The sequence below is a fragment of the Muscardinus avellanarius genome (genome assembly GCF_963383645.1).
Source record: "Muscardinus avellanarius genome assembly, chromosome: 11".
NCBI lineage: Eukaryota > Metazoa > Chordata > Mammalia > Rodentia > Gliridae > Muscardinus > Muscardinus avellanarius.
Genome location: NC_137797.1, coordinates 58,404,936 through 58,429,527, shown reverse-complemented (window position 1 = coordinate 58,429,527; position 24,592 = coordinate 58,404,936). Strand labels below are relative to the sequence as shown.

Genomic DNA, 24,592 nt, shown 5'->3' with positions numbered 1-24,592 from the left:
TTCCTACCAGTTGCGATTGATTTTAATTTTAATTATTAAATTTTTATAGTTTCAGAATTTTTTGTCTTATTTTTCAGCATCTTGTATGGATTCTGGGATTAAAGCCTAGCAGTGGTGGTGCCTTGAAACCTGGAAGAGCTGTAGAAGGACCCAGTACAGTAAGCTCTTCTTCTTATCCAATTAGTGCTTACAAAAATGTCATGTGTTACATTTACTCATTTAACTTTTTGCTTCTCTTAGGTTCTAACAACAGCAGTGATGACAGATTTACCAGTGATTTCCAATATACTTTCAAGATTGTTTGAAAGCTCACAGTAAGAGTCAGTTTGTTTCAATTAATGAAAACATTGTTTATTAGCTATGTATTTTTTTTATCAAATTATCTTATTTCTCCCTTTTCATTTTAGGTATCTTGATGATGTATCATTGCATCATTTAATAAATGCACTGTGTTCCTTATCTCTAGAAGCAATGGATATGGCTTATGGAAATAATAAGGTCTGATATTCTACCTCTTTGTTTTAAATATGGTACATTACTTAGTTATATAAGGTGTATAGCTATAATTATCTTAGTGTTTTATTAGTAGGGCTAATATTATTCAACTTGTTAAAAATAACAGGTTTTTACCATTTATGGTTTTTATTTGTAGAAGGGGAGAGCAAAGACATGATGCTTACAATATGTCTAAATATATACAATATGATTTTAAATTGTACCTACTGTTCTTGTGTCCTGAATATTCTTTAAAATATTTTTAGGTGTGGTGGCTCATGCTTATAATCCTAGCACTTGGGAGTTGAAATAGGAAGATCACAGGTTCAAAGCCAGCCTCAGCAATTTAAGTGAGGCTCTTAGCCACTTAGGGCTGGGGGTATAGCTTGGAGAGAGAATGCCTCTGGGTTCAATCCCCAGCAACAATAACAAAGTACATACATAAATCTGTGGGTACATATTTATTTATGTATTGTAATTTATGATTGGAGTAATATAAGATTTACTTTCTCTTATACTTGGAAAACTTGAGCTTTTATCTTAGAAAAGATTATTTAAAATAAACTCCTTAGAAGTGTAGCTCAGTGATAGACTGCTTTTCTAGCATGAGTGAGGTCCTAGTTTCAATCCCTAGTACCATACAACAATAAAATGAAGAGCTTTCTACATTTTAAAATGAATAAGTACTAATATTTGAAGACAGCATTTGTTTAATATATATCTGTGTGGCCCAAAAATAGGTTGTCATCCTTAAATATAATTCTGTCTACTTGCCTTGCTATTTTGGCTTATATGACTCAATTTTTCTCTAAAAAGTTTTTATTAAGAGAGTAGTTTCATATAGCACATAGCTAGATATTTCCATAAACTTTAAATATGTTTATGAATTGCTCCAAATCCAGGTAAGGATAATATAAAATACAATAAGCTAATCAATTCATTGATAGTTTGAATAATCCTATATCTTTGATATTAATATTTAACAGAACTATAATTTTTATGTGTTTAAAGTGGGATTGGGGATTGAACCCAGGAGTGTTCCAAAATTGAGCTATATCCCCAACCTTTTTACTTATTTTGCAGTACTGAGGATTGAACCCCAAGGTGCTCTACTATTGAACTACATCCCTGACCCTTTTCTTATTTTTTACTTTGAGATACGGTCTCCCTAATGAGGGACCTAGCTGGCCTGGAATTTAAGATCCTCCAAGTAGCTAAGATTATAAATGTGTATCACATTCCTGGTCCTTATTATTTTTATTTTGAGACAAGGTCTCACTTATTGCCTAGGCTGGCTTTGAACTTCCAATCCTCCTTCCTAAGCTTCCCAAGTGGCCAGGATTATAGATGTGTGCCACCAGGATTATACATGTGTGCAAGTATAATTTTTAAAATATAGTACCTTAATGAAATACATGCAAACTTATGTCTTGAGAATTTATGTACTCTGCTAGGAGACATAAAGGAAATAAGGTTTCTACTTTCAAAGAGCATATAAAGTACTTGGCTCTGGTTACATGGCAGTTAATTTGGTAAATAGTATAGATATTTGATATGAAGCTTGTTCTCTGAATCCTTAGTTTCTTGTAACATAAGATACTTGTAGTATTTATAGTGTGTGTGTGTGTGTGTGTGTGTGTGTGTGTGTGTGTGTGTGTGTGTGTATGTGTGTGTGTGTGACTAGAGATTGAACCCAGGGGCATTCTACCTCTGAGCTATGCCCCCAGCCTTGTTTTTTTTTTTTTTTTTTTCTTTGAAACAGGATCTTATTAAGTTGCTGAAGGCCTTGCTAAGTTACAGAGACCAACCTTGAATCTGCAATCCTCATCTTAGCCTCAAAAACATTGAAATTACAGACATGTGTCACCACAGCCAACTATAGTATATATTTCTATTAAAATGAGTTAATCAAAATAAATTAGTGTGATTGGAGCTGCATAATAAAGAAATGGGAGGATTTAGATATGACAGGGCAAATTCATGGAAATCAAATGAGAAAACTGTTAAGTCATGATCAGTAAGAGAAAAAATAGGAGCTTTGAAGATCAATAGTTATTGTTAGCCTTGAAAGTACAATTTCAAGAGAGTAGTAGGAACAGATGAGACTTTTAAGGAAGGCTTTTAGAGGGAACAAATTTTGAGAAAATGAGTATATACTAAGTGACATGGAGATAATTTGAGAATGCATTTAAATTTCCTCTTTTAGGATTTGATAAAGCACAATGGCAAATATAGAATGGAAATAAAAGCTTTATAAAAACATTCAAGTGTAATGCACAATGCCCTGATTCAATTCCCCAACACTAGAAAGAAAAAAATCACATTAATAATTATTTTTAAGTATAGGTTTTATAAATTTAAATAGACTTTATTAAAATAAGAAAAAGAAGTAATACTAGGCATCATTTGGGGGTCGTAGTATGTACCAAATACTTTTTGACAAGAGGTACCCTCCCAAATACTGGGATTACAAATGTGTATCACCACACCCAGCTGAAGTAGTTTCTATACTATTATCTCTATTTTACAGATGAAAAAAAAATTTAATAGAGGTGGTAACTTACTTGCTGGTAAGTGGTAAAGCCAAGGTGAGATCCAGACAGTTAAAACTTTACTAACATCAAGATTAACCACTAGCCGGACCTGGTGGTGCATGCTTGTAATCCGAGCATTTGGGAGGCTGAGACTGGAGGATCCCAGTTTGCGGACAGCCTCAGCTACTTAGTGAGGCTCTTTGCAACTCAGTGAGACCCTGTTTTAAAATAAAGAATAAAAAAAAATAGGGCAGAGGGTGTAGCTCGGAGGTCGAATGTCCCTAGGTTCTGTCCCCAGACCCGCAGAAAAAAAAAGATTAACTACTATACCATATTATCTCCAGAATCATGAATTTTTCTGCCACCAGAATTTTAAGGTACCTGCACATTAGCACATGCTGGAAAGTCAGCCTAATGATACTTATCTTAAAACTCCAATATACTTAGTTCACTGGCTTCTACTAGGAAGGATACTATCAAACACTTCTGGATTAGATTTTTATTAGTACTGTAAAGAAGCTAAGAAAATAGAATGCAAACATCTTTGTATAATTTTTGGAGTTTTACCTTTCCTTTAAATAAAAGCATTCTCTTATTAATCAAATAGTCTATATAGTATACTCAGAATCCTTCGTATAATATTAAAGTATACTATGCTTTCTCCTTAGGAACCATCTCTTTTTGCTGTTGCCAAATTGTTAGAAACTGGTTTAGTTAATATGCATCGAATAGAAATTTTATGGAGACCTCTAACTGGCCATCTACTTGAGGTAAACTCTCTTTCTTAAGTGTTATATTTAATTTTTTTAATAAAGGCATGACTATTGAACTAACAATTCCAGTTAACCAAAACATTAACTTTTTTCCTTTTCTTAACCCTTTCTTATATATGTATACTTTAGCAATAACCAATTTTATATAGTAATTTATTTGGTGAAGGAGGCAGTTGCTTTTGTTGATGAAAATGGATGACTTTTTTATTTTGGTGGTACTAGAGATTGATTCTAGAGGTATTCTGTCACTGAGCTACATTCCCAGCCATATTTCAATTTTTATTTGGAAACTGGGTCTCACAAAGTTGCCTAGGCTAGCTAGCCTCAACTCAGGAGTACCAGTCCTCCTTATGGTACTGGAATTACAGACATATGCCACATGCCTAGCTGGCATTTTTAAAGTAATATCAGTGAAACCAGCTGTCAACTTGAGGCCCTTTTCTTTATTATCTAGGTTGGTAATCCACCTCAATTTCATGTCATTCAGAAATTAACAAGGTAGTTGGGGCTAAGAGTAATAAAAGCTGTTTACAGAGTAAACAGCTTTAAGGTAGCCTTATCAGTTAAAAAGCCATTTAGTTTTTTTAAGTATAGATAGTGCCTGGGAATTTTATCTGGATATATATTAGCTTGCATTTGAGTTGAAGTGACTCTTAATAATTGGCTTCTGCTTAATTATCAGCTGTTTCTATTAGTACATGTACTTATAGCAGTTTAGATTTAGGTTACCATGGTCATTTTATGTTATTTTATAAACTTGAGAAAGATATTATTCTTACTAAGAAAAAATGATGTTCAAGCCAGGCTTAGGTGGTACATACCTACTGAGATGGGAGGATCACAGGTTCGAGAACAGCCTCAGCAAGTAGTGAGCCTCTCATCAACCTAATGAGATGCTGTTTCAAAATAAAAGCAAACAATAGGGCTAAGGATGTAGCTTGGAGGTAGAATGCCTCTAGGTTTAATTCCCAGCACCAAAAAAAAAAAAAAAAACAAGAAAAAAGAAAAAAAACTGATGTATAGAAGACCCCCATTTTATTGGGATTATTTTTATTACTTAATTAAAGCATTTTACAGATATCTTCATTATTAGGCCATCTCATCAAGTGGCAACAAAGTTTTTAAAACTTTATTGCAGTCTTTATGAATTTAATATGAACCTCTGTCTTGGAGCTGAAGTTATAGCTCAGTGATAGTGTTTGCAGAGCCCTGGGTTTAGTCCTTAACTAAAGGTGGGGAGAGAAAACCTTAGTATCAGCTTGTTTTTTTTTTTTTTTTTATTCTGATGATGTATCCTTTACTGTTGTGAAATTCTCTTTTTTTCTGTGACTTTAGTTTCATCCTTTTTCTTTTGTCTTCTCTCTGTCGCTTCCTCTTGCCCTTATTCAGAAGGTAAGCTTACTGACATTTTGGATATAATTTTTTCCACCCCTTATTGGACACTTATGCAAATTTTTAAATGTAAAAAGAACAGAAAATGTAACGTTTTAGTTTTACTTTTCTCAAATTGGTGTGTGTTCATAGCTTATGTATACAAATTAAATATTTAATTAAAATATGTACCTTTAGGTCTGTCAGCATCCAAACTCTCGAATGAGAGAATGGGGAGCAGAAGCTTTAACTTCACTTATTAAAGCAGGATTAACATTTAACCATGAGCCTCCACTCTCACAGAACCAGGTAAAAAAAATACTTAATATAAAATAATCTTCCAGATGTAACTTTCTCTTAATTTACCAAGGTTATGATATTCTTTCTTTTAAAATTTTTATTGGTGCATTGTAGTCGTATATCTTAATGGAGTACAAGATAGTAGAGGCATACATGTACACATCGCCCAATTAGCTCCTTCTCAATTCCCATTCCCTTTTTCCTTCCTCCTTCTTATGTTTGGCTTAGTAATTTTTTATGTTTGATAATGTACATCATGTATGTTAGGGAATTTCCTTCTTCCTCCCATCTCCCTCAATTAGGTTACCTTATTTTGCTCATCTATAGGTTCTCCTTCTTTGTCTCAGGTTCCTCCTACGACCCATTTTCTCCCTAGCTTTCGCATATTAGGGAGAGCATCTAATTTCTCATTTTTTGTGACTAATCTCACTTAGCATAATGTTCTCCAGTTCCATCTATGTCCCTGTAAATAATATAATTGTGTTTGTTATGGCTGAGTAAAATTCCATTGTGTACATATCCCATAGTCTTGTAATCCATTCATCTGTTAATGGACATCTTGGCTGGTTCCACAGTTTGGCAATGGTGAATTGTGCAGCTATTGAACATAGTTATGCATGCATTAGTTTGTTAGTTTGATTTTCATTCTTTTGGGTAGATACCCAGAAGTGGTATTGCTAGATCATATGGTAAGTTCATTCCCATTCTTCTGAGGATCTTCCCTACTGTTTTCTAAAGTGGTTGCACTAATTTTAATCCCATCACCAATGTATTAGAATTCCCACTTCTCCACATCCTCACCAGAATTTGTTGTTTGAGTTCTGAATGATTGCCATTCTAGTTGGAGCAATCTCAGGGTAATTATTTAAATATTTAATCTCAGGCAATCTCTGGTTGCCAGTGATGTTGAGAATTTTTCATACATTTATTAACCATTTGAATTTTTTCAAATGAAGTGAAGTGTCTAGTTCACTTGCCCATTTTTTGTTTGGGTTATTTGTTTTCTTAGCGCTGAGTTTCTTGAGTTCTCTGTATATTCTAGATATTAGTCCTCAACTGGAGGAGTAGCTGGCAAAAATTTTCTCCCATTCTGTCAGCTCTCTGTTGAGGTTCTTGATAGTTTCCTTTGCTGTACAGAAGCTCTTCAGTTTAAATACAATCCCACAGATTGATCGGTCTTTTAGTTTCTTGTGCCTTTGGGGTCTTGTTGAGAAGTTTTTACCTGGGCCCATGTGTTGCAGTGTTAGACCTATGTATGCCCTCTTCAAGGAGCCGCAAGGTTTGATTTCCAGGTCTTTAATCCATCTTGAATTGACTCTTGTGCAGGGTGAGAAAGTGGGGTTTATTTCCATTTTTCTGCATATGGTTAACCAGTTTTGCCAACACCATTTGTTGAAGAGGCTATCTTTTTTCTTTTTAGTGTATGTTTTTGACCCCTTTGTCAAAAATCAATTGGCTGTTAGTATATGGATTTGTTTCTGAGTCATCATTCTGCTCCATTGGTCTGTGTATCTGTTTTTGTAGATGATATTCTGATAGAGGGTTTTTTTTTTTTTTAGTTGATGCATATGCTCCTTTATTGCAGTCCTGTGGGGGGAAAGATGTTGGTTCTCTTTCTTTTTTTTTTTTTCTTTAAACAATTTTTTATTGAACGTAAATAGTATACATTTACACTATATTTGATGCCCTCCCCCCCCGCCCCCGTTTTCCTTTCCCCCCTCCCACCAATGGCTGTCCAGGTTAACCATGACTTATTCATAATTTTACACATGTTCAGGTGTAGACCCTCATTAATCAAGACCGACCTTCCTCCTCTCCTATCTTACCATCCAAACTTAGCTAGTATTTCCCCTTCAATAACTGGAGTCCCACTGGTATTCTTTGTGTTTCCTAGTTTGGGCATATTAGAGGAAACATATGTATCTTCTTCTTTTGTGCTTGGCTGATCTCACTTAACATAATTTTCTCCAGGGTTTTCCATCTCCTTGCAAATGACATAATTTTGTTCTTCTTTATGGCTGAATAGAATTCCATTGTGTGTATTTCCCACAGTTTTGCTATCCATTCATCTGTTGATGGTGATCTGGGTTGGTTCCATATTTTGGCTATTACATATTGTGCTGCTATGAACATAGGTATGCATATGTTGCTGTAGTTCTCTGAATTCAACCCCTTTGGAAAGATACCGAGGAGTGGTATAGCTGGATCATATGGTGGATCTATTCCCACCTTTCTTAGGAATCTCCACACAGATCTCCATAGTGGTTGAACTAGTTTGCATTCCCACCAACAGTGTAAAAGAGTTCCTCTTTCCCCACATCCTCGCCAGCATTTGTTGTTGTTTGATTTCTTTATGCTTGCTACTCTGACTGGGGTTAGATGGAATCTCAGTGTAGTTTTGATTTGCATCTCCCTGATTGAGGGTTTTTAAACTAAATATTCTATTTTATAGAATGATCTTCATAAAACATCTAAATACTGTGTATGACACCAAATTGTTCATAAATTACATAAAATTGGATCTTCCTTTCTGCAAGTTTCTCTCATCATGAAGTGCTAAGACATTATTTTAAGCCCTCTGGGTCATTATCTGTCTCTGACTTTTTTTTTTCTCTCATAGTACCTTTACATGAGAAGAAAACAATTGGCAGAGGAAGGAAGCACAATAAAATAATTTTTATCCGTAAATAATTTAAAATTATTTTGTACTTCAAGAGTTTACTTTTATCATGAAAACTTTATCCTGACTATCATTCACATATATCTTACAAAGGTTTTAAAAAGTTCACCCAAGATTTTCTTCAGGACTGAATAAGACTGAGGCATTTAATAACTATTCTCATTATGTGTGGTGGTGTACACCTGTAACCCCAGTACTTGGGAGCCCAAGATAGAAAGATTTCAGGTTTTAGGCTAGCCTCAATGATTTAGTGAGACCTTCAGCAAATTAGCAGGACCTTGTTTGAAGATAAAAAAATAAAAGGGACTGGGGGTGTCACTCAGTTTTAGAATACCCCCTGGGTTTAATCCTCAGTATGATGAGGGAAAAATAACAGCCATTTTAGAAATTAGTATTGTTAGCTTCTCTTCACATGTTGCCAGAAAAATATTTCCTTCAGTTAGATTCATTTCTCTTTGGGTCTATAATTATACATTTATCCTGAGATCTCACATCTTAAAGACTTTATTTTAAAATAAAGGAGAGAAAATAAATCTCTACTGAATACTGTTACTGAAATCATATTCAATGTTCATTTCCATAGAAAATTTTCTTTTTAACGCAGAAGTCTGAGTGGAGGTGAATTTAACCTTAAAAAGCAACAACAAGAGCTGGCCACCATGTTGTGTGCCTATCTGTCCAGCACTTAGGAGACTGAGGTGGGAAGATCACTTGAAAACAGTTCAAGATCAGCCTAGGCAACTTAGCCAGACCCTGTCTTAAAAAAGAAAAGAAAATGTCAATAGCAAAGCCTTTTGTCTTTTTGGATTTCTCTTCCTAATTGGTTTCTTGTCCCCTTTTCAGAGACTGCAGTTGCTTTTATTGAACCCATTAAAAGAAATGTCCAATATTAACCATCCAGATATACGACTCAAGCAATTAGAATGTGTGCTACAGATTCTGCAGAGTCAGGGAGACAGTCTTGGGCCTGGATGGCCCCTAGTTCTTGGAGTCATGGGAGCAATCAGAAATGATCAAGGGTAAGTTTTTTTTAAAATCAGTCTCCAAAAAGTATTAGAGGTAGAAGGGGAATAAACCTAAAATCTTGTAGAAGAATTAATTTTTTTATGTATACCCTTCTCCCATAAGTCTTAAGACCTATAATAGCTTTTCTTAACTTTATCCCCAATTGAGTGAAGGGAATATTTAGGTATTATCTTTGTTTTAAAATGATGGAAAAATTGCTGTTTGATATTTGTTGTATAATATAAGATTCTTATAATAAGATAAATAAACCAATCTATTACTTCTTGGCCTGTTAGCTAAGATCAAGTGTAGTGTAAACTGACTTAACAAACTTTATTACTCATCCAAAGATTGAATTGTGTTTTGTTTCTTTAAAACAGGTAATTGATAAGATATGAAATAGTGTTTAGGGACATGACTTCTCTTTATATGTGAGGAATTCTATGAAATTGATAAAAGTCTTTAATATTTTCATTCATTGCTATTACTAAATATTTATTTTGTGTTTAGTATATTGCACATATTATGCTTTCCAGTTATTCTGAATACATAAATAATAACCTCCAGCTTTTGAAGTAGAGTCCAAGTATGGTAGTGGTTTGTTATGCCACCAGACAAGTTCCTGTGGGAAGGAGGACAGAACCAAAATTATAAAGGAACTTACATGCTTTTTGGATTTATTTTGGATACATTTGATAGGCATTTTAGGGTTTTAAACACAGAAATGATTATTCCTATATGAATTTGACAGACTGTGACAGCAGCATGAGAGGAGGATAGGAAGCACAAAAGCCTACAAGTGCCCTCCAGAAATAAGAGATGGCCTTGAGCTGTTTCACATATTGTCTCTAGGGGCAAAGGTAGACAGAGAAACCAAGAATGGCTCCTAGATTTCTGACGTGGGCAATTTAGTGGATGGCGGTGTCATCAACTAAATAGGGAATGCGGATGAAAGAGCGAATATAGAGTGGCTTTATAGTCTAACTTAGGATAGAACAACAATGGAGAAATTAAGCAGACCATGGACATACTTGACTGTAATTTTGCAGTAGGACTCACAGTATCTTATTTTGATGACACGTGTTTTAGATGATTGAGATACTTGAAACTATTAAGAAAATTAAATGTTCTTAGATATTTTTAGTAGCAATTATTCTTAAGTATTACAAAATACTGAGATAAGATAAAAAGAGATTAGCTTTGCTTGGTGTGGGGTGTTACATGTCTGTAATCCCAGCAATTTTGGAGGCTCTTTATTTTGCTTTAAGTGTGTTACTGCTTTTAAATTTTATTACCTCTGAGGTTATTTTTAGGTGTTAAGTAAGCATATCTTTTTTTACATTTATGTAAATACTGAATGCTACATGTTCTATATTAGGAAGGATTTTCTTGTTAAAATTTTAAAAATCTTACTTGGTTCAAATTTTACACATTTCTTTTAATGCATTGGCATACATTTCTTTTCTTTCTTAGAGAGTCCTTAATACGGACCGCATTCCAGTGTCTGCAGTTGGTTGTGACAGATTTTTTACCAACAATGCCTTGTACTTGCCTGCAGATAGTTGTAGATGTTGCAGGTAGCTTTGGACTACATAACCAAGAACTTAATATTAGTTTAACTTCAATAGGTTTATTGGTAAGTAAGTACCATTGTTTTTCATACAATAATATCATTAAAAAACTCTTGAGCCAGGTGTGGTGGCGCATGCTTGTAATCCCTGCGCTTGGGAGGCTGAGACAGGAGGATCACACAGGTTCGAAGCCAGCCTCAGCTACTTAGTGAGGCTCTCAGCAACTTAGTGAGACCCTGTTTCCAAATAAAATATAAAATAGGTCTGGGAGTATAGCCTGGAGGTAGAAAGCTTCTGGGTTCCACCCCCAGTACCACCAAAAAAAACCCACAAAAAAACAAAAAAAAACCTCTTGATCACTTGGAAGTGAATACTAAGCAAATACAGTTTTGACTTTGTGAAAATTGCTTAAATGACTTCTAAGTACCAAATATCTTTCATGAAGAAATAACATCATGTAAGAAATAATTAATAGCAGAATATTTAGAAACATTTTGATATATTGAGCTGAAGTTTGACTTTTGCAAGGTTTGTTGTGAGATGTATCAGTAAACAATAGCATATTCAAGTGAAATAATCAATTGACTTTAGTATAAAGTTTAACTGATTTTAAATATTACTTTAATAACATTTTTATGTGTTGCTTATTTAGTAAGTAACACTTCAGTAGAAGTCTTTACCATTTATATATCACATCATAATGGAAGACTCTAGGCTCTGAGAACAAAATTACATGTAATTATGTTTGATTCTTTTTAATTGTTGGATTGTGGACTGCTTGAGTATTATGTAGATCTTGAATAGAGAAGTAAAATAATCTAAAATATTTAAGGTATTGTCAATATTACATGAATTGTCAATATTACATGAACATAATTACATGAATTATCTTTATTTAAAGGATTACTTTGTCTTTTAAAATAATCTTATAACTCAAAAGTTTTATAAAGTTTATTTTATAAAATAAAAATTTATATTTTTAAAGTTTTATAAAATCAATATTACATGAAAGTAATTACATGAAGTATATTTATTTAAAGGCAATTACTTAGTCTTTTAAATCCCATCTTATAACTCAAAAGTTTTATAAAATTGAACTTAAATATCCCTGACAAACTAGGTAAGTCAGTATCTTACTATTAAAAATATAATTATGGGCTGGGTGTGGTGGTGCATGCTTGTAATCCCCGCGCTTAGGAGGCAGAGACAGGAGGATCGCACAGGTTCAAAGCCAGCCTCTCTGGTTTAAGAGACCCTGTTTCCAAATTAATATATATATTCATTAATTATATATACATTAATGAATATATATATAAAATATATACATATAATTATGGAAAAATTTTAAGCTAATGTTATCTATAAAATTTCTACCAAAGGGTGGTTGATTAGTTGATATCACAATCTTTATACACTTATGTTCACAGTATTATATATTCTATGTTTTTATAATTGACGTAAAGAAAAGTTCACATACTTTACTACAGTTAAGAATTAAGTTATAGGTATATTTAAAACAGTAACTCTGAGCCAAGCGTGGCGGTGCATGATTGTAATCCTAGTACTTAGGAGGCTGAGACAGGAGGCTTGCACAGGTTCGAAGCCAGCTTCAGCTACTTGGTGGGGTTCTCAGCAATTTATTTAGACCCTGGTTCCAAATAAAAATATAAAATAGGTCCGGAAGTGTAGCCTGGAGGTAAAAAGGCTCTGAGTTCCATCCCCAGTACCAAAAATAAAAATAAAAAATAGATAAACAGTAACTCTTCCTTTTTTGCATAAAGTTATAGATTTAAATAGGCATGGTGGCAAATGCCTATAATCCCAGCTATTCTGGAGGCTGATACAAAAGGATTGCATATTTGTGGCTGGTTTCTGAAACTTAATAAGACCCTGTCTCAAAATAAAAAATAAAAAGCACTGAGGATGTAGTTCAGTGGTAGAGTGCTCCTGGATTCAATACCCAGTACCATAAAAATAAGTAAAAACTTAGGTAAATAAATAAATGTTGTAAATATATTATAATGAATGATATTACAGAATTGTTAATTTTATAGCTTATTTTTACTTGCCAATTTTATATCTAGGTAATATGTACATTTATACATTAAAGTTCATTGTTTTTCTGTATGTACTTGAATTTTTTTTATAAAATTTTTCTCTAAAAGGTAAAATCCCAGAATAGTTGGGATTATTGGCATTTGCCACCATGCCTATTTAAATCTATAACTTTATGCAAAAAAGGAAGAGTTACTGTTTTATTGTTTTATTTTTATTTTTTGGTACTGAGGATGGAACCCAGAGCCTTTCTACCTCCAGGCTACACTTCCAGACCTGTTTTACCTGTGTCTTTCTTATTATGTTTTTGTTTTTTGGTTTTTTTAGGTGGTACTGGGGATGAAAGCCTTCTACTTCCAGGCTACATTCCCGGACCTATTTTATATTTTATTTGGAAACAGGGTCTCTTAAGCCAGCAAGGCTGGCTTTGAACCTGTGCAGTCCTCCTGTCTCCACCTCCCAATTGTGGGTATTACAAGCGTGCACCACCACACCTGGCTTCTTATGTTTTTAAAGCAAAATCTCTAAAGTGATATGATTTTTCTCTTTTTCTTTTTAGTGGAATATTTCAGATTACTTTTTTCAAAGAGGGGAAACTATTGAAAAAGAATTAAATAAAGAAGAAGCAGTACAGCAAAAGCAGGCAGAAGAGAAAGGAGTGGTTTTAAATCGGCCATTCCATCCAGCACCACCTTTTGATTGCTTGTGGTTATGTCTTTATGCAAAATTGGGTGAGCTGTGTGTGGACCCTCGTCCTGCCGTCAGGAAGAGTGCAGGACAAACTCTGTTTTCTACGATTGGTGCACATGGAACTTTATTACAGCATTCAACTTGGCACACTGTTATTTGGAAGGTATTGTAAAAGAGCTTGGACTGTCTGCTTTTAGTTGAGACATGCTTTTAAAGTATACTTTTTCAGTTAAACTTGTTTCCACACATTTGTGTGTTTGACAGAACAAAAATCATTAGCTTTGTCCTAGTTTGAAATATAATTCACATAGGACAAATTAAATATTAAAAACTTCATCTTTCTGTTTCTGTATTCATCTTTGATTATCTGGCTCAATCTCTGCCTGTGATCTCTCTTTATTTTCCTCCCTGTGTTTTGCAAATGGTAAATCCAAAAGTTGCTAAACAACAAAGGATAATCTCTTACAATATAGTGAAAAGCCATTTTTTCCTTTTACGGTATACTTAATATATTTGTAATTCAAATATAATCAAATGAGAATTTTACAAATAAAATAACATCAACAACCCTGATATTTACTTGCAGATTCATCAAACAAAAATGATGTTCAATCATATGTATATTTTGTATGTTTATTCACTAAATACATAATTTTTTCTTTTTTTACTTTTTATTTATTTATTTTTAAATTTTTTAAATTTTTATGTGGAACATATTAAAAATGACATACATTCAGACTGTGCTTGGTAGCCCTCTCCTACCCCCTTTCCTCTTTCCCTCCTCCCAACAATGAGTGTCCAGGTTGACCATGCTACATTCATACTTTTACATATATTCGGATGTAGCTCCTCCATTAATCAACCTCAACCTTCTTCTCTCCTATCCTTCCATTCTAGCTTTGCTGAGGTTTCCCCTCCATTATCTGGGGTCCCTCTGATATTCCTAATACTCCCTAGTTTGGGCATATTTTTTATTTTTATCCTCTTTTGAAAGTTTTCTCATAAACAACTTATTAGTGAATATCCCATTTGCTAAAAATCTTTTAATTTTGTTATATTTGTTAATAAATTTTTTTCTATTTTTAATCCTTTTACCAGTTTTTGTGAATTGTTGAAATCAGGAAGTTTACAATAGTTAGCATATTGAACCTGGATAATATTTAATAATGTTTATAATATAAAAGACCTCAAAATGTCATTTTAGAAAGTGAATAATATATAATCCCTAATGAAGAATTAAAAGATTATTTCCCTCTTTATTTTTCACTTTTATTAATTTAAGTTGACAAGTGCTAAAATACATACAATTTTCCTTCTGACTTTCATTTCACTTCTATTCCCTGGCTTCTCAGATCAAAAACTCTTATTTTTCTTTGAACTATTTTTTTCCCCTTGCAGTACTAGGGTTGAACCCTAGTGCATTATGCTTCCAAGTTACACATCCTTGGTCTTGTTAAATTTTATTTCAATACAGGCTGCCCTTGAACTTGTGATCTTCAGCCACAGCCTCAGCCTCTTGAGAAATGGGGTTACAGGTGTGTACCACCACACCCAGCTGAACAGCTTCATTTTTAATATTCTTTTGTGTGTGTGTGTGTGTGTGTGGCATTGGGGATTGAACCCAGAGGCATTTTACTTCTGAGCTAAACCCCCCAGCCTGATCTTATTTCATATTTGGAAACAGGGCCTCACTAAGTTTCAGAGGGTGTCGCTAAGTTGAGGTTGACTTTGAACCTGTGATCCTCCTGTCTCATCCTCCCAAGTACTGAGATCACAAGTGTGCACTACCATGCCCGACTATTTTTAATATTCTTAATGCCTGATTCTCACTATTTTGTTCTTCCTCACCACTTGTACATATCCTTATACCTTGAATTTGATTTTCAAATTATTCAACTCAGGGTCTCTTAAACATCAGTTGGACAGAATCACCTAGAGCCACTGTTGTTTCTACCCACTCCCCATCTTGGACCTCAAGAGGTTTTCATTTTTTAATTTGGAGTGATGCTTAAGAATTTGCATTTCTATCAAGCTCCTGGGTGATGCTGATGCTGCTGATTGTGAGACTGCACGTTGAGAGTCGCAGAAATGGTTCATAGACCACAGGTGGTTTTCTGTTGCCAGGTCCTTTCACTTGTGCCTAATCTGCATCCAACATATTTTTGAGTAGCATTTAACATTGTTGATTATTTTCTCCTTGAAATTTTCTCTTCCTTTGACTTTTATTTCACAGCATGCATCTACTTCTCTACTTTTATTTTCTTTGCTCTTACTGCCCTTTAAATGTAAATATTCCCTAAGATCCAATTAGTTCTTGCTTGTGGGCTTCTGTCCAGCACCATTGTCTAGTCTTGGATCTTCAGATATAACTTCAGTTCAGATATTTCCCACAATTGTGCTTTTTATTTCCTTTGAACATTACTCCATAGATGTTCTATTGATAACATCTCTTAGATGATGTTCTGTTTTAATTTTTCATATTCCATGACCTTAAGGAGAAGTTTAAGAATGTATGGTTTCCTTTACTATATGATCTTTAATGTATGGTCACTCTCCTCTAACACATTGGGATTAATAAGACTATTAAGTAGTGTGTGTGTGTGTGTGTGTGTGTGTGTGTATGAAAACTTAAAATTTCTTGTGTAGTTACTTAAGCTGTATTAGTACACTTTATATGCTATTTTTGTAAATATTTAGGTACTTTTTCATTTACTGGATCGAGTTCGAGAGTCTTCTACAACTGCAGACAAAGAAAAGATTGAGTCTGGAGGTGGGAATATTCTCATTCATCATTCAAGGGATACAGCAGAAAAGCAATGGGCTGAGACATGGGTATTAACATTGGCTGGAGTAGCAAGAATCTTCAATACTAGAAGATATTTATTGCAACCTTTAGGTATGTATATGTCTTCTTTTTCTGGTTATACAACTAATATATGTTAAAGGAAATGTGAAACATACAGAATATTATTTTAAAATTTATTACAATATTACCACCCAATAAAAGTCAATTTTAAATTAAGGTCTTTGTATTATGTGTGGTATGTGCATAAGCATGCATATATTTTATTCATTTTATAAAGGAAAAAAATGGCTTTTTTTGTGTGTGTGTGGGTCTGGTGATGGAACCCAGGGGCATTTGACTTCCGAGCTACACTCCCTGTCCTATTTTTATTCTTTGTTTTGAAACAGGGTCGCACTGAGCTGCAGAGGGCTTCACTAAGTAGTAGCTGAGGCTGTCCATGAGCAATGATCCTCCTGTCTCAGCTTCCCAAATACTGGGATTACAAGTGTGTGCCACCACTCCCAGCGTCCGCAGCCCCTTTAAAAAAAAAAAAGCCAGACATGGTGGCACACGCTTGTAATCCCAGCATTCAGGAGGCAGACTAGAAGATCGCGGTTCACAGGTTCACAGACAGCCTTAGCTACTTAGTGAGGCCCTCTGCAACTTAGTGAGACTCTGTTTCAAAAAAAAAAAAAAGAATAAAAAGTAGGTCAGGGAGTGTAGCTCAGAGGTCAAATGCCCCTGGGTTCTTGGGACACAGGATCTTGCTAAGTTGCCAACACTGTCTTCAGACTTCTATCTACTTTCCAGTAGATAGAAGACTACAGGCATGGGCCACTGCAGCCAGCCAGAAAAATTTTAATGCCTATTAACTGTGGCTTTGCCTTTAAGGATACAATGATGAGCAAAATACACAATGTCCTTGAGGTCTTGGTTGTGAGAGGATCTATAACTATCAATTAATGCAATTGCTCAAATGATAAATGCTATAATAGAAGTATTAGTGCATTATAAGCTTAGAATCAGTATTTTCCCTAGCCATGAGGTCTAGCTGGACTTCTTTGAGAAAGTAATGTTTTACCTGAGGTTGGAAGGACAAATAGGAGTTAATGAATAACGTTAAAATGAAATGAGGAGAAGCTTATAGGCAAAGAGATTGGGGAAACAGGGATGGTAAGAACTGTAACATGTTTAAAGGTCTAGAAAGTAGAGTAAGGAAAAGTATGATTTCCAATGAGATTGTAGAGGTATAGAGAGATCAAACCATGTAAAATGTCTTCAAATTTTAGGGCTTCATTTTAAGAAAGAGGGGGAAAACAAAAACAATTACTACATGATGTGATCAGATATGTAGTTCAAAAAGATCACTTTGGTGCATGTAGAATGGAATGGCAGTAAGGAAGATTGGTTAGTTCTGAGCAAATACAGTTTTAAATTCCACAGTACATTTTGGCAGTTCTGGTAAAATTTTTGGTTGTCACAACTGGGAAGGGATTAGTACCGCGGCTAAAGGCAGATGATGATGATATATATTTGATGGTGCACAGGACAGCCCTTACAACAAAGATTATCTAACCAAAAGTGGCAGTTATACTAGATATTGAGAAGCCTTGGTACAGATTATAATTCTTTCAGTTTTGATGGTAATAATGGAGATAGTATAGAAAATGAACAAAGATACTTTTGTATATAGTTGTGACCATATTTTAATATAATTATTTTATTTCATTTAGTCTTTTTTGGCTGTTTTTACCTTATATTAAAAGATAATCATATTTACTCTTTCCATAGTTAATTTTATGTTCATATGCATTTTTCTTCTTTTTCTAAAAACAAATGACTTATTATATCTGATCCATTTTGCACTTGAGGGCAGCAAATATATATTTAAAAACCTTGGATTTTTTTATTTTCAAATGAAATTTAGGCATAATGAAATGTATAAGTTTAATCACATATTTACTATGTTTTTATAAGCCTCATTTTAATACCTACTTTATTGTAAAAGCTAAGAATCAATATATGTAGATTTAAATTTTTTAATGAAGACATAGGGCAGTACATGTGGCTTTGATGATTTTTTTTTATCATTTCAAGACTAGGAAATTTTATTATTTTAGAGCAAGTTTTCATATTAACATGTAAATTGTATAATCATTATTAGTCTTTTAGAAAGGGAGTTTCTTCCCAGTCATCAAATGTGTTAATAGAGGAAATACATGGTTTTTCCCTAAATGATATAGAATACTGAAATTAGGTTACCACTCTGGTTGGCAAACTTTCTCTAATATTTTAATTGGAATGGCAATAGACAGAAGTGTTTTAACTATTTTAAAGTTTTTTGTTTTTTTGGTAGTACTGGGGTTCCAGGAAGCCCTTCTACCTCTGGGCTACCCTCCCAGACCTATTTTATACTTTTTATTTGGAAACAGGGTCTCTTAAGCCAGCATGGCTGGCTTCGAACCTGCATGATCCTCTTGTCTTTGCCTCCCAAGTGCGGGGATCACAAGCGTGCACCAGCATACCTGGCATACTATTTTATAGTTTTAAGATATAATTTATCAAAATTCTTTGAACAGTTTACTTAAAATTTTGTTTTTAAGCCAAGAGTGGTGGCACACATTTGTAATCCTAGCATATGGGATGGTGAGACAGGAGGATCATGGTTCATGGCCGGCCTCAGCTACTTAGGCCCTTTGCAACTCAGTGAGATCCCGTTTCAAAATAAGGAATAAAAAATAGGGCTGGGGGTGTACCTCAGAGGTAGAATGCCCCTGAATTCTAACCTCAGCACCACAAAAAAAAAATTCTGTTTTTAATTATGTTTAACTGTACCTTAGTTTTTAACAAGATTATAGAGGGAAAGATGCATATACCTGGCAGGTGTTATAGTTTGTCTACTGTAGTTAGGATAGTACTTGCTATTTCATATTACCCACATTCCTGTTAATTAAATGCTTCCTCAAGTATTAGGGTTCTTTTTTTTTTTCTTTAAAAAAAAGTCTAGGCTGGGTGTGGTGGCGCAGGCTTGTAATCCCCGGGCTTGGGAGGTAGAGACAGGCGGATTGCGCAGGTTTGAAGCCAGCTGCGCTGCCTTAAGTGACCCTGGTTCCAAATAAAAATATAAAAAACAAAAATAGGTCTGGGAGTGTAGCCCAGAGGTAGAAGGGCTTCCAGAAACCCCAGTACCACCACCAAAAAAAAAAAAAGAAAAAAAAAGTCTAGTCACTTATAGCATTTGCAGAAACAGAAAGTCTTTAAACTTCTTTTTTTTTTTTTAACTACACCCCCAGCACTATTTCTTTTTTATTTTGATGTGGGGTCTTGTTAGGTTGCAGAGTCTTGCTAAGTTGCTAAGGCTTGTCTTGAACCTGCAATCCTCCTGTCTCAGCCTCCCAAATACTAGGTTTACAGGCCACCACAGTCATCATAAATTATTTTCTTAAGCCTCATGGAAACAAGTTACATGGGGCCATACAGTGCTTTATTATAAATGTTCTTAGTTGAAGCTAGCAACTTACCATTGTGCCTACATTATACTGTTGGTAAATAAGTAATCTTATTTTTATGTAAAAAGAACAGATTCATTGTAAAAGGACAGTTGATTCTGTATGGTACATTTTTTTTCCTGTTAACATGAAAGCCAAAGTGTAAAGTTAGGATTTTATGGAGTAGGACAATTTTTTAAATAGTTAGATGTGTTAAAAATATATACCAAAGCCAGGCATGGTGGCGTGAACTTGTAATTCCAGCACTTGGGAGGCTGAAACGAGAGGATCGCACAGGTTTGAAGCCAGCCTCAGCTACTTAGCCTCTCAGCAACTTAGTGAAAGCCTGTTTTCAAATAAAGTATAAAATAGGTCTGGGAGGATAGCCCGGAGGTAGAAAAGCCCCTGGGTTCCACCCCCAATACCCCCCCCAAAAAAAAGTAAAAATATATGCCATGCATGGTGACACATGTATGTAATCCTGATACATAGAAGGCTGAGACAGGATGATTGCAGGCTTGAAGCCAGACCACAGTAACTTAGCAAGACCCAGTTTTCACATAAAAACATACACACCTAAAAAAAAAAAAAAATGAAGCCAGGTATGGTGATGTACCTCTGCAATCCCAGCACTTGGGAGGCAGAGGCAGGAGGATCATAGGTTTGAGGCCAGTGCACAGTAATTTGCTGATATCCTGTTTCAGAATAAAAAACAAAAAGGTCTAGGGGAATATAGCTTAGAGATAAACCACCCCTTGAGTTTAATCTCTAGTTCCACACACAAAAAAAGTAATCATAATGTTAAAATTTGTAGCTTTTCCAGTGATTTTCAGTGATTATGAATGAAAACTTTTTTTTTTTTTTTTTTCCGGTACTGGGGATAGAACCCAGGGGCACTGTACCTCTGAGCTACACCCCCAGCCCTACTTTTTTAGTCTTTTTTATTTTTGAAACAGGGTCTCACTGAGTGGCAAAGGGCCTCACTAAGTAGTGAGACTGTCCGAAAACCATGATCCTCTGATCTTTGCCTCTCAAATGCTGGGATTACAAGCAAGCTCCACCACACCTGGCAAAACATATTTAATCATTAATAAAGATAGTTGGATGGGCTTAAGATATTATTGGGAACTCCTGTCTTATCCTCATAGGTTTTTATTCTCTTTTCCTTAAACAAAAGTCCTAGGAAGCGGTATAAATATTGGTGATATATAATGGTATTGAATTTTGTTTTTAAGACCAAACATTTGATATACCATTATCCTTGTCTTTGTAGTTCCCTGGATTCCTATATTTGAAAAAAAAATTTTTTTTACTGTATTTCTGAGTTGTAATGGCTTTAATTCACATTGTTGGTGCTTTAGTTCTAAATTACATTTTTTCTAGTTCTATAGGAATTTATGGAGAAACATAAAGCATATATGCTATAAAGTATCTAATATTAAGAGCCAACTTGGTCCTTTTATGCTAACCAGTTTTTTTTCTCCTCTTAATATAGGAGATTTTTCAAGAGCTTGGGATGTTCTTCTTGACCATATACAATCAGCAGCACTCAGCAAAAACAATGAAGTCTCTCTAGCTGCTCTGAAAAGCTTCCAGGAAATTTTACAGATCGTGTCCCCTGTCAGAGACTCAGATAAGCCTGAGACACCACCTGTAGTTAATGTACCTGTGCCTGTTCTTATAGGGCCTGTGGCAGGTCCTGGCTTGAGCAGGCCATTTGTAAGAACAGATTCCATTGGAGAAAGACTTGGAAGATATAGTAACTCTGAACCACCCATAGTTACTGATGAGCTTGAAGATTTGAATCTCTGGTGGGCTGCATGGAATACCTGGTACAGAATTGGATCTGAAAGCACTAAACCGCCTATTACTTTTGATAAACTAACTTTTATTCCTAGCCAGCCTTTTCTTACAGCTTTAATTCAGATATTTCCAGCTCTATACCAACACATAAAAACTGGTTTTAACATGGACGACTTGCAAAAGTTGGGAGTCATATTGCATAGTGCTGTTTCAGTCCCAATAAGTTCAGATGCCTCCCCATTCATTCTTCCATCTTATACTGAAGCAGTTCTGACAAGTTTACAGGAAGCTGTACTTACAGCTTTAGATGTTCTTCAGAAGGTAAGGTAATTTTAATGGCTATCTAAGCAATAATTGATATGGTTTTCTGTTTGTTTTTACATTGCTGTATATTTTATGGCATAAATTTTGTATCAAGATTGTTGTGTATGTATGTTAGGTTAAATTTAGAACTATTAAGATCTAATTTAAAAACGTATAGCTCTCTGATATTTTAAAAGATAAGTCTAGTCTGTTTTAAGTGTTTAAGAAACTGCCTGCATCCTCTTATTCTAGTTCACAAAACGCAAAAATTAGCACTTTTGATTTGTCCATGCAGCTCTTTACAAGAGGATATGATGTTTGGGATAATAACTTTAGTAAAATGATTATTATTAGAAAATTAGTAAGCATTGGGGTTACATTTTGGCATTGTTAATCTGTATTTAAATTTAGTTCTGAAAGTGTTGGAAGCCTATACTTAAAAAGATGTTTATAAAAGCATTTTTTTACAAAATTAAAAAGATTTATTTTTAATTATGTTTTGTTACTGGAAAAAAAATCATTAAAACAGACCTAAAAATCATTGGACAAATCCAAATTAGAAAGCAAGACCAGATGAAAATAAAAATGTTTTTGAATTATCAAGGAAATTGATAGCACAATTCACAACCATCAAGATGCTAAACAACAACAAAAAAGAGTCAGTTGACTAGCTAGCCATTTCAATGTAGTAGCTAAGACATTCTAACAAAATTAAAGTGAGGCTAGTCTTGGTGGCACACACTTGTAATCCCAGCATTTGGGAGGCAGAGACCAGAGGATCGCATTTCTCAGACAGCCTCAGCTACTTAGTGAGGCCCCTTGCAATTCAGTGAGACCCTGTTTAAAAAAATATAGAAACTAAAAAATAGGGCCAGGGATATAGCTCAGAGGTAGCATGCCCTTGGGTTCCCTCCCCAGTACCTCAAAAAAATAAAAAAATAAAGTGAACTACATTCTCATGACACATGTTATCAGTAGCCATTTTTTAATGTAAATGTTTTCTAACTAATTTCTTTATACTCAAGTTGAGTGATGAGAACTTTCACAGAAAGAATCATGATACTTCCAACTATCATTTTACCATTTAATTGCTTCTGATGATAGTCTAGCTGAGCAGTAATTCTCTAATTCTAGTTGGTATTCTGTAGAGAAATAAATTGTAGAGAAACTTAAAACTTAAGAGAATCTGGCACTTAAAATTTGTTATTGTAGGGGTATTGTTATTCCACAAGTGAAATGAAGATAACTTTATTTCATTGGGGAAAACTTCTCTCCAGTGATCAGGCATACAAATAAGTTGCATATAGACTGCTGTAAAGGAAATGAAAAAGGTTTTCTGTCAGAAAAACAAATCATAGACCTTTTGGGACTATATTACAGAACTCTCACTCTTACTTAGGTTTTCTTATATGTGCAGAGAATAAGAATAAAAAACAAACCCTCTCCTAAGTTGTCTCCCCTCCCTGGGGGAAAGTATTTAAATTCATTTTCTAAACTCTGTTTTAGCAATAAGAGGACAAATAGGAAATATTCATCCCAGTCACAAGGAGTTTATTCTGAGCCTTTAATAACTTTGAAAACAAAATTTAACTATAGTCTGAAACTTAGGAAGCTTTATTGTTCATTTATATCAGTTGATATAATTTTTGCATTATTACTAATTTTGTGTGAGGGGGGGTGGTACTGGGGGTGGAACCCAGGGGCTTTCTACCTCCAGGCTGTACTCCCAAACCTATTTTTATATTTTATTTGGAAACAGGGTCTCACTAAGTTTCTGAGAGCCTCGCTCAGTACCTGAGGGTGGCTTTGAACCTGTGCGATCCTCCTGTCTCAGCCTCCCAAGCCTTACAAGTGTGCGCCACCACGCCCAGCTGATTATTTTTACTCTGGTCATTATTTTACTCCTTGTGTGATTATCTTATTGATATTTTTGTAGGCCTTGAAGGTGAGGTCTTTAATATCTTCTAGCAAAAAAATTTAGCATATTTCAGTAGGAATGTTTTTATAGTTTCTTCCACAGGTGTTGGAAAGTTTTAGCACAGACAAAATTTACTTGCATTGATATTTTATCTTTAAAATAATAAACTATCCAGAAAAACATTTTCTTGATTAAAAGTCATTTTCCTATGACCCATTTTCTCCCTAGCTTCCACATATTAAGGAGAGCATTAGATTTCTAGACGAAGAAGGAGATTCTATAGATGAGCAAATAAGGCGACCTAATTGAGGGGATGGGAAGGCGGAAGAGGGAAATTCTCTAATACACATGATGCCCTTTTAACAGACATATCAATGTCAACCATCAAGCCAAACAAGGAGGGAGGGAAGGGAATGGGATGGGAATTGGGTAAAGGCTAATTGGGTTATGTGTACGTGTATGTCTCCACCATCTAGTATCCCATTAAGATGTATGACTACGATGCACCAATTTAAAAAAAAAAAGCCATTTTCCATCCTAAAGGAAAAACTCATTTCTAATTTTTTATTTTCTTTCTAAAGCAGAGTTTCAATATTGCTCTTCCTCAGTACTCTTATATTGTTTAATGTGTTATGGTCATAGTCATGGTTCTCAAAGAACTAGTTCCGAACCAGCTTGACTTAGTTATGATTTTAATTGATTTTTTCCAAATTATATCAGCATATGTGGGAGAATTGAGAATTTGATTACATGCTTTGCATATGAGTTTTACTGTAAATTCTGAGATCAACAGATTGTATAAATATTATTTATTGCTAAAC

The 24,592-nt window shown here is 34.6% G+C and overlaps 1 protein-coding gene across 3 annotated transcripts in view; it reads left to right on the top strand.

The window, feature by feature from the left end:
* The window catches only part of MON2 (MON2 homolog, regulator of endosome-to-Golgi trafficking), a gene marked incomplete at both ends in the record, with an annotated part of 113,198 nt that overhangs the window by 59,275 nt on the left and 29,331 nt on the right, over positions 1 to 24,592 (top strand). For all 3 annotated transcript variants that reach the window (XM_080705651.1, XM_080705650.1, XM_080705649.1), the window contains 10 exons: positions 78 to 158; positions 241 to 314; positions 408 to 498; positions 3,698 to 3,799; positions 5,372 to 5,482; positions 8,997 to 9,172; positions 10,632 to 10,794; positions 13,344 to 13,637; positions 16,172 to 16,370; positions 21,243 to 21,871. In XM_080705651.1, the coding sequence (XP_080561777.1) occupies positions 78 to 158; positions 241 to 314; positions 408 to 498; positions 3,698 to 3,799; positions 5,372 to 5,482; positions 8,997 to 9,172; positions 10,632 to 10,794; positions 13,344 to 13,637; positions 16,172 to 16,370; positions 21,243 to 21,871 (1,920 nt within the window). The remainder of the gene's footprint in view (positions 1 to 77; positions 159 to 240; positions 315 to 407; positions 499 to 3,697; positions 3,800 to 5,371; positions 5,483 to 8,996; positions 9,173 to 10,631; positions 10,795 to 13,343; positions 13,638 to 16,171; positions 16,371 to 21,242; positions 21,872 to 24,592) is intronic.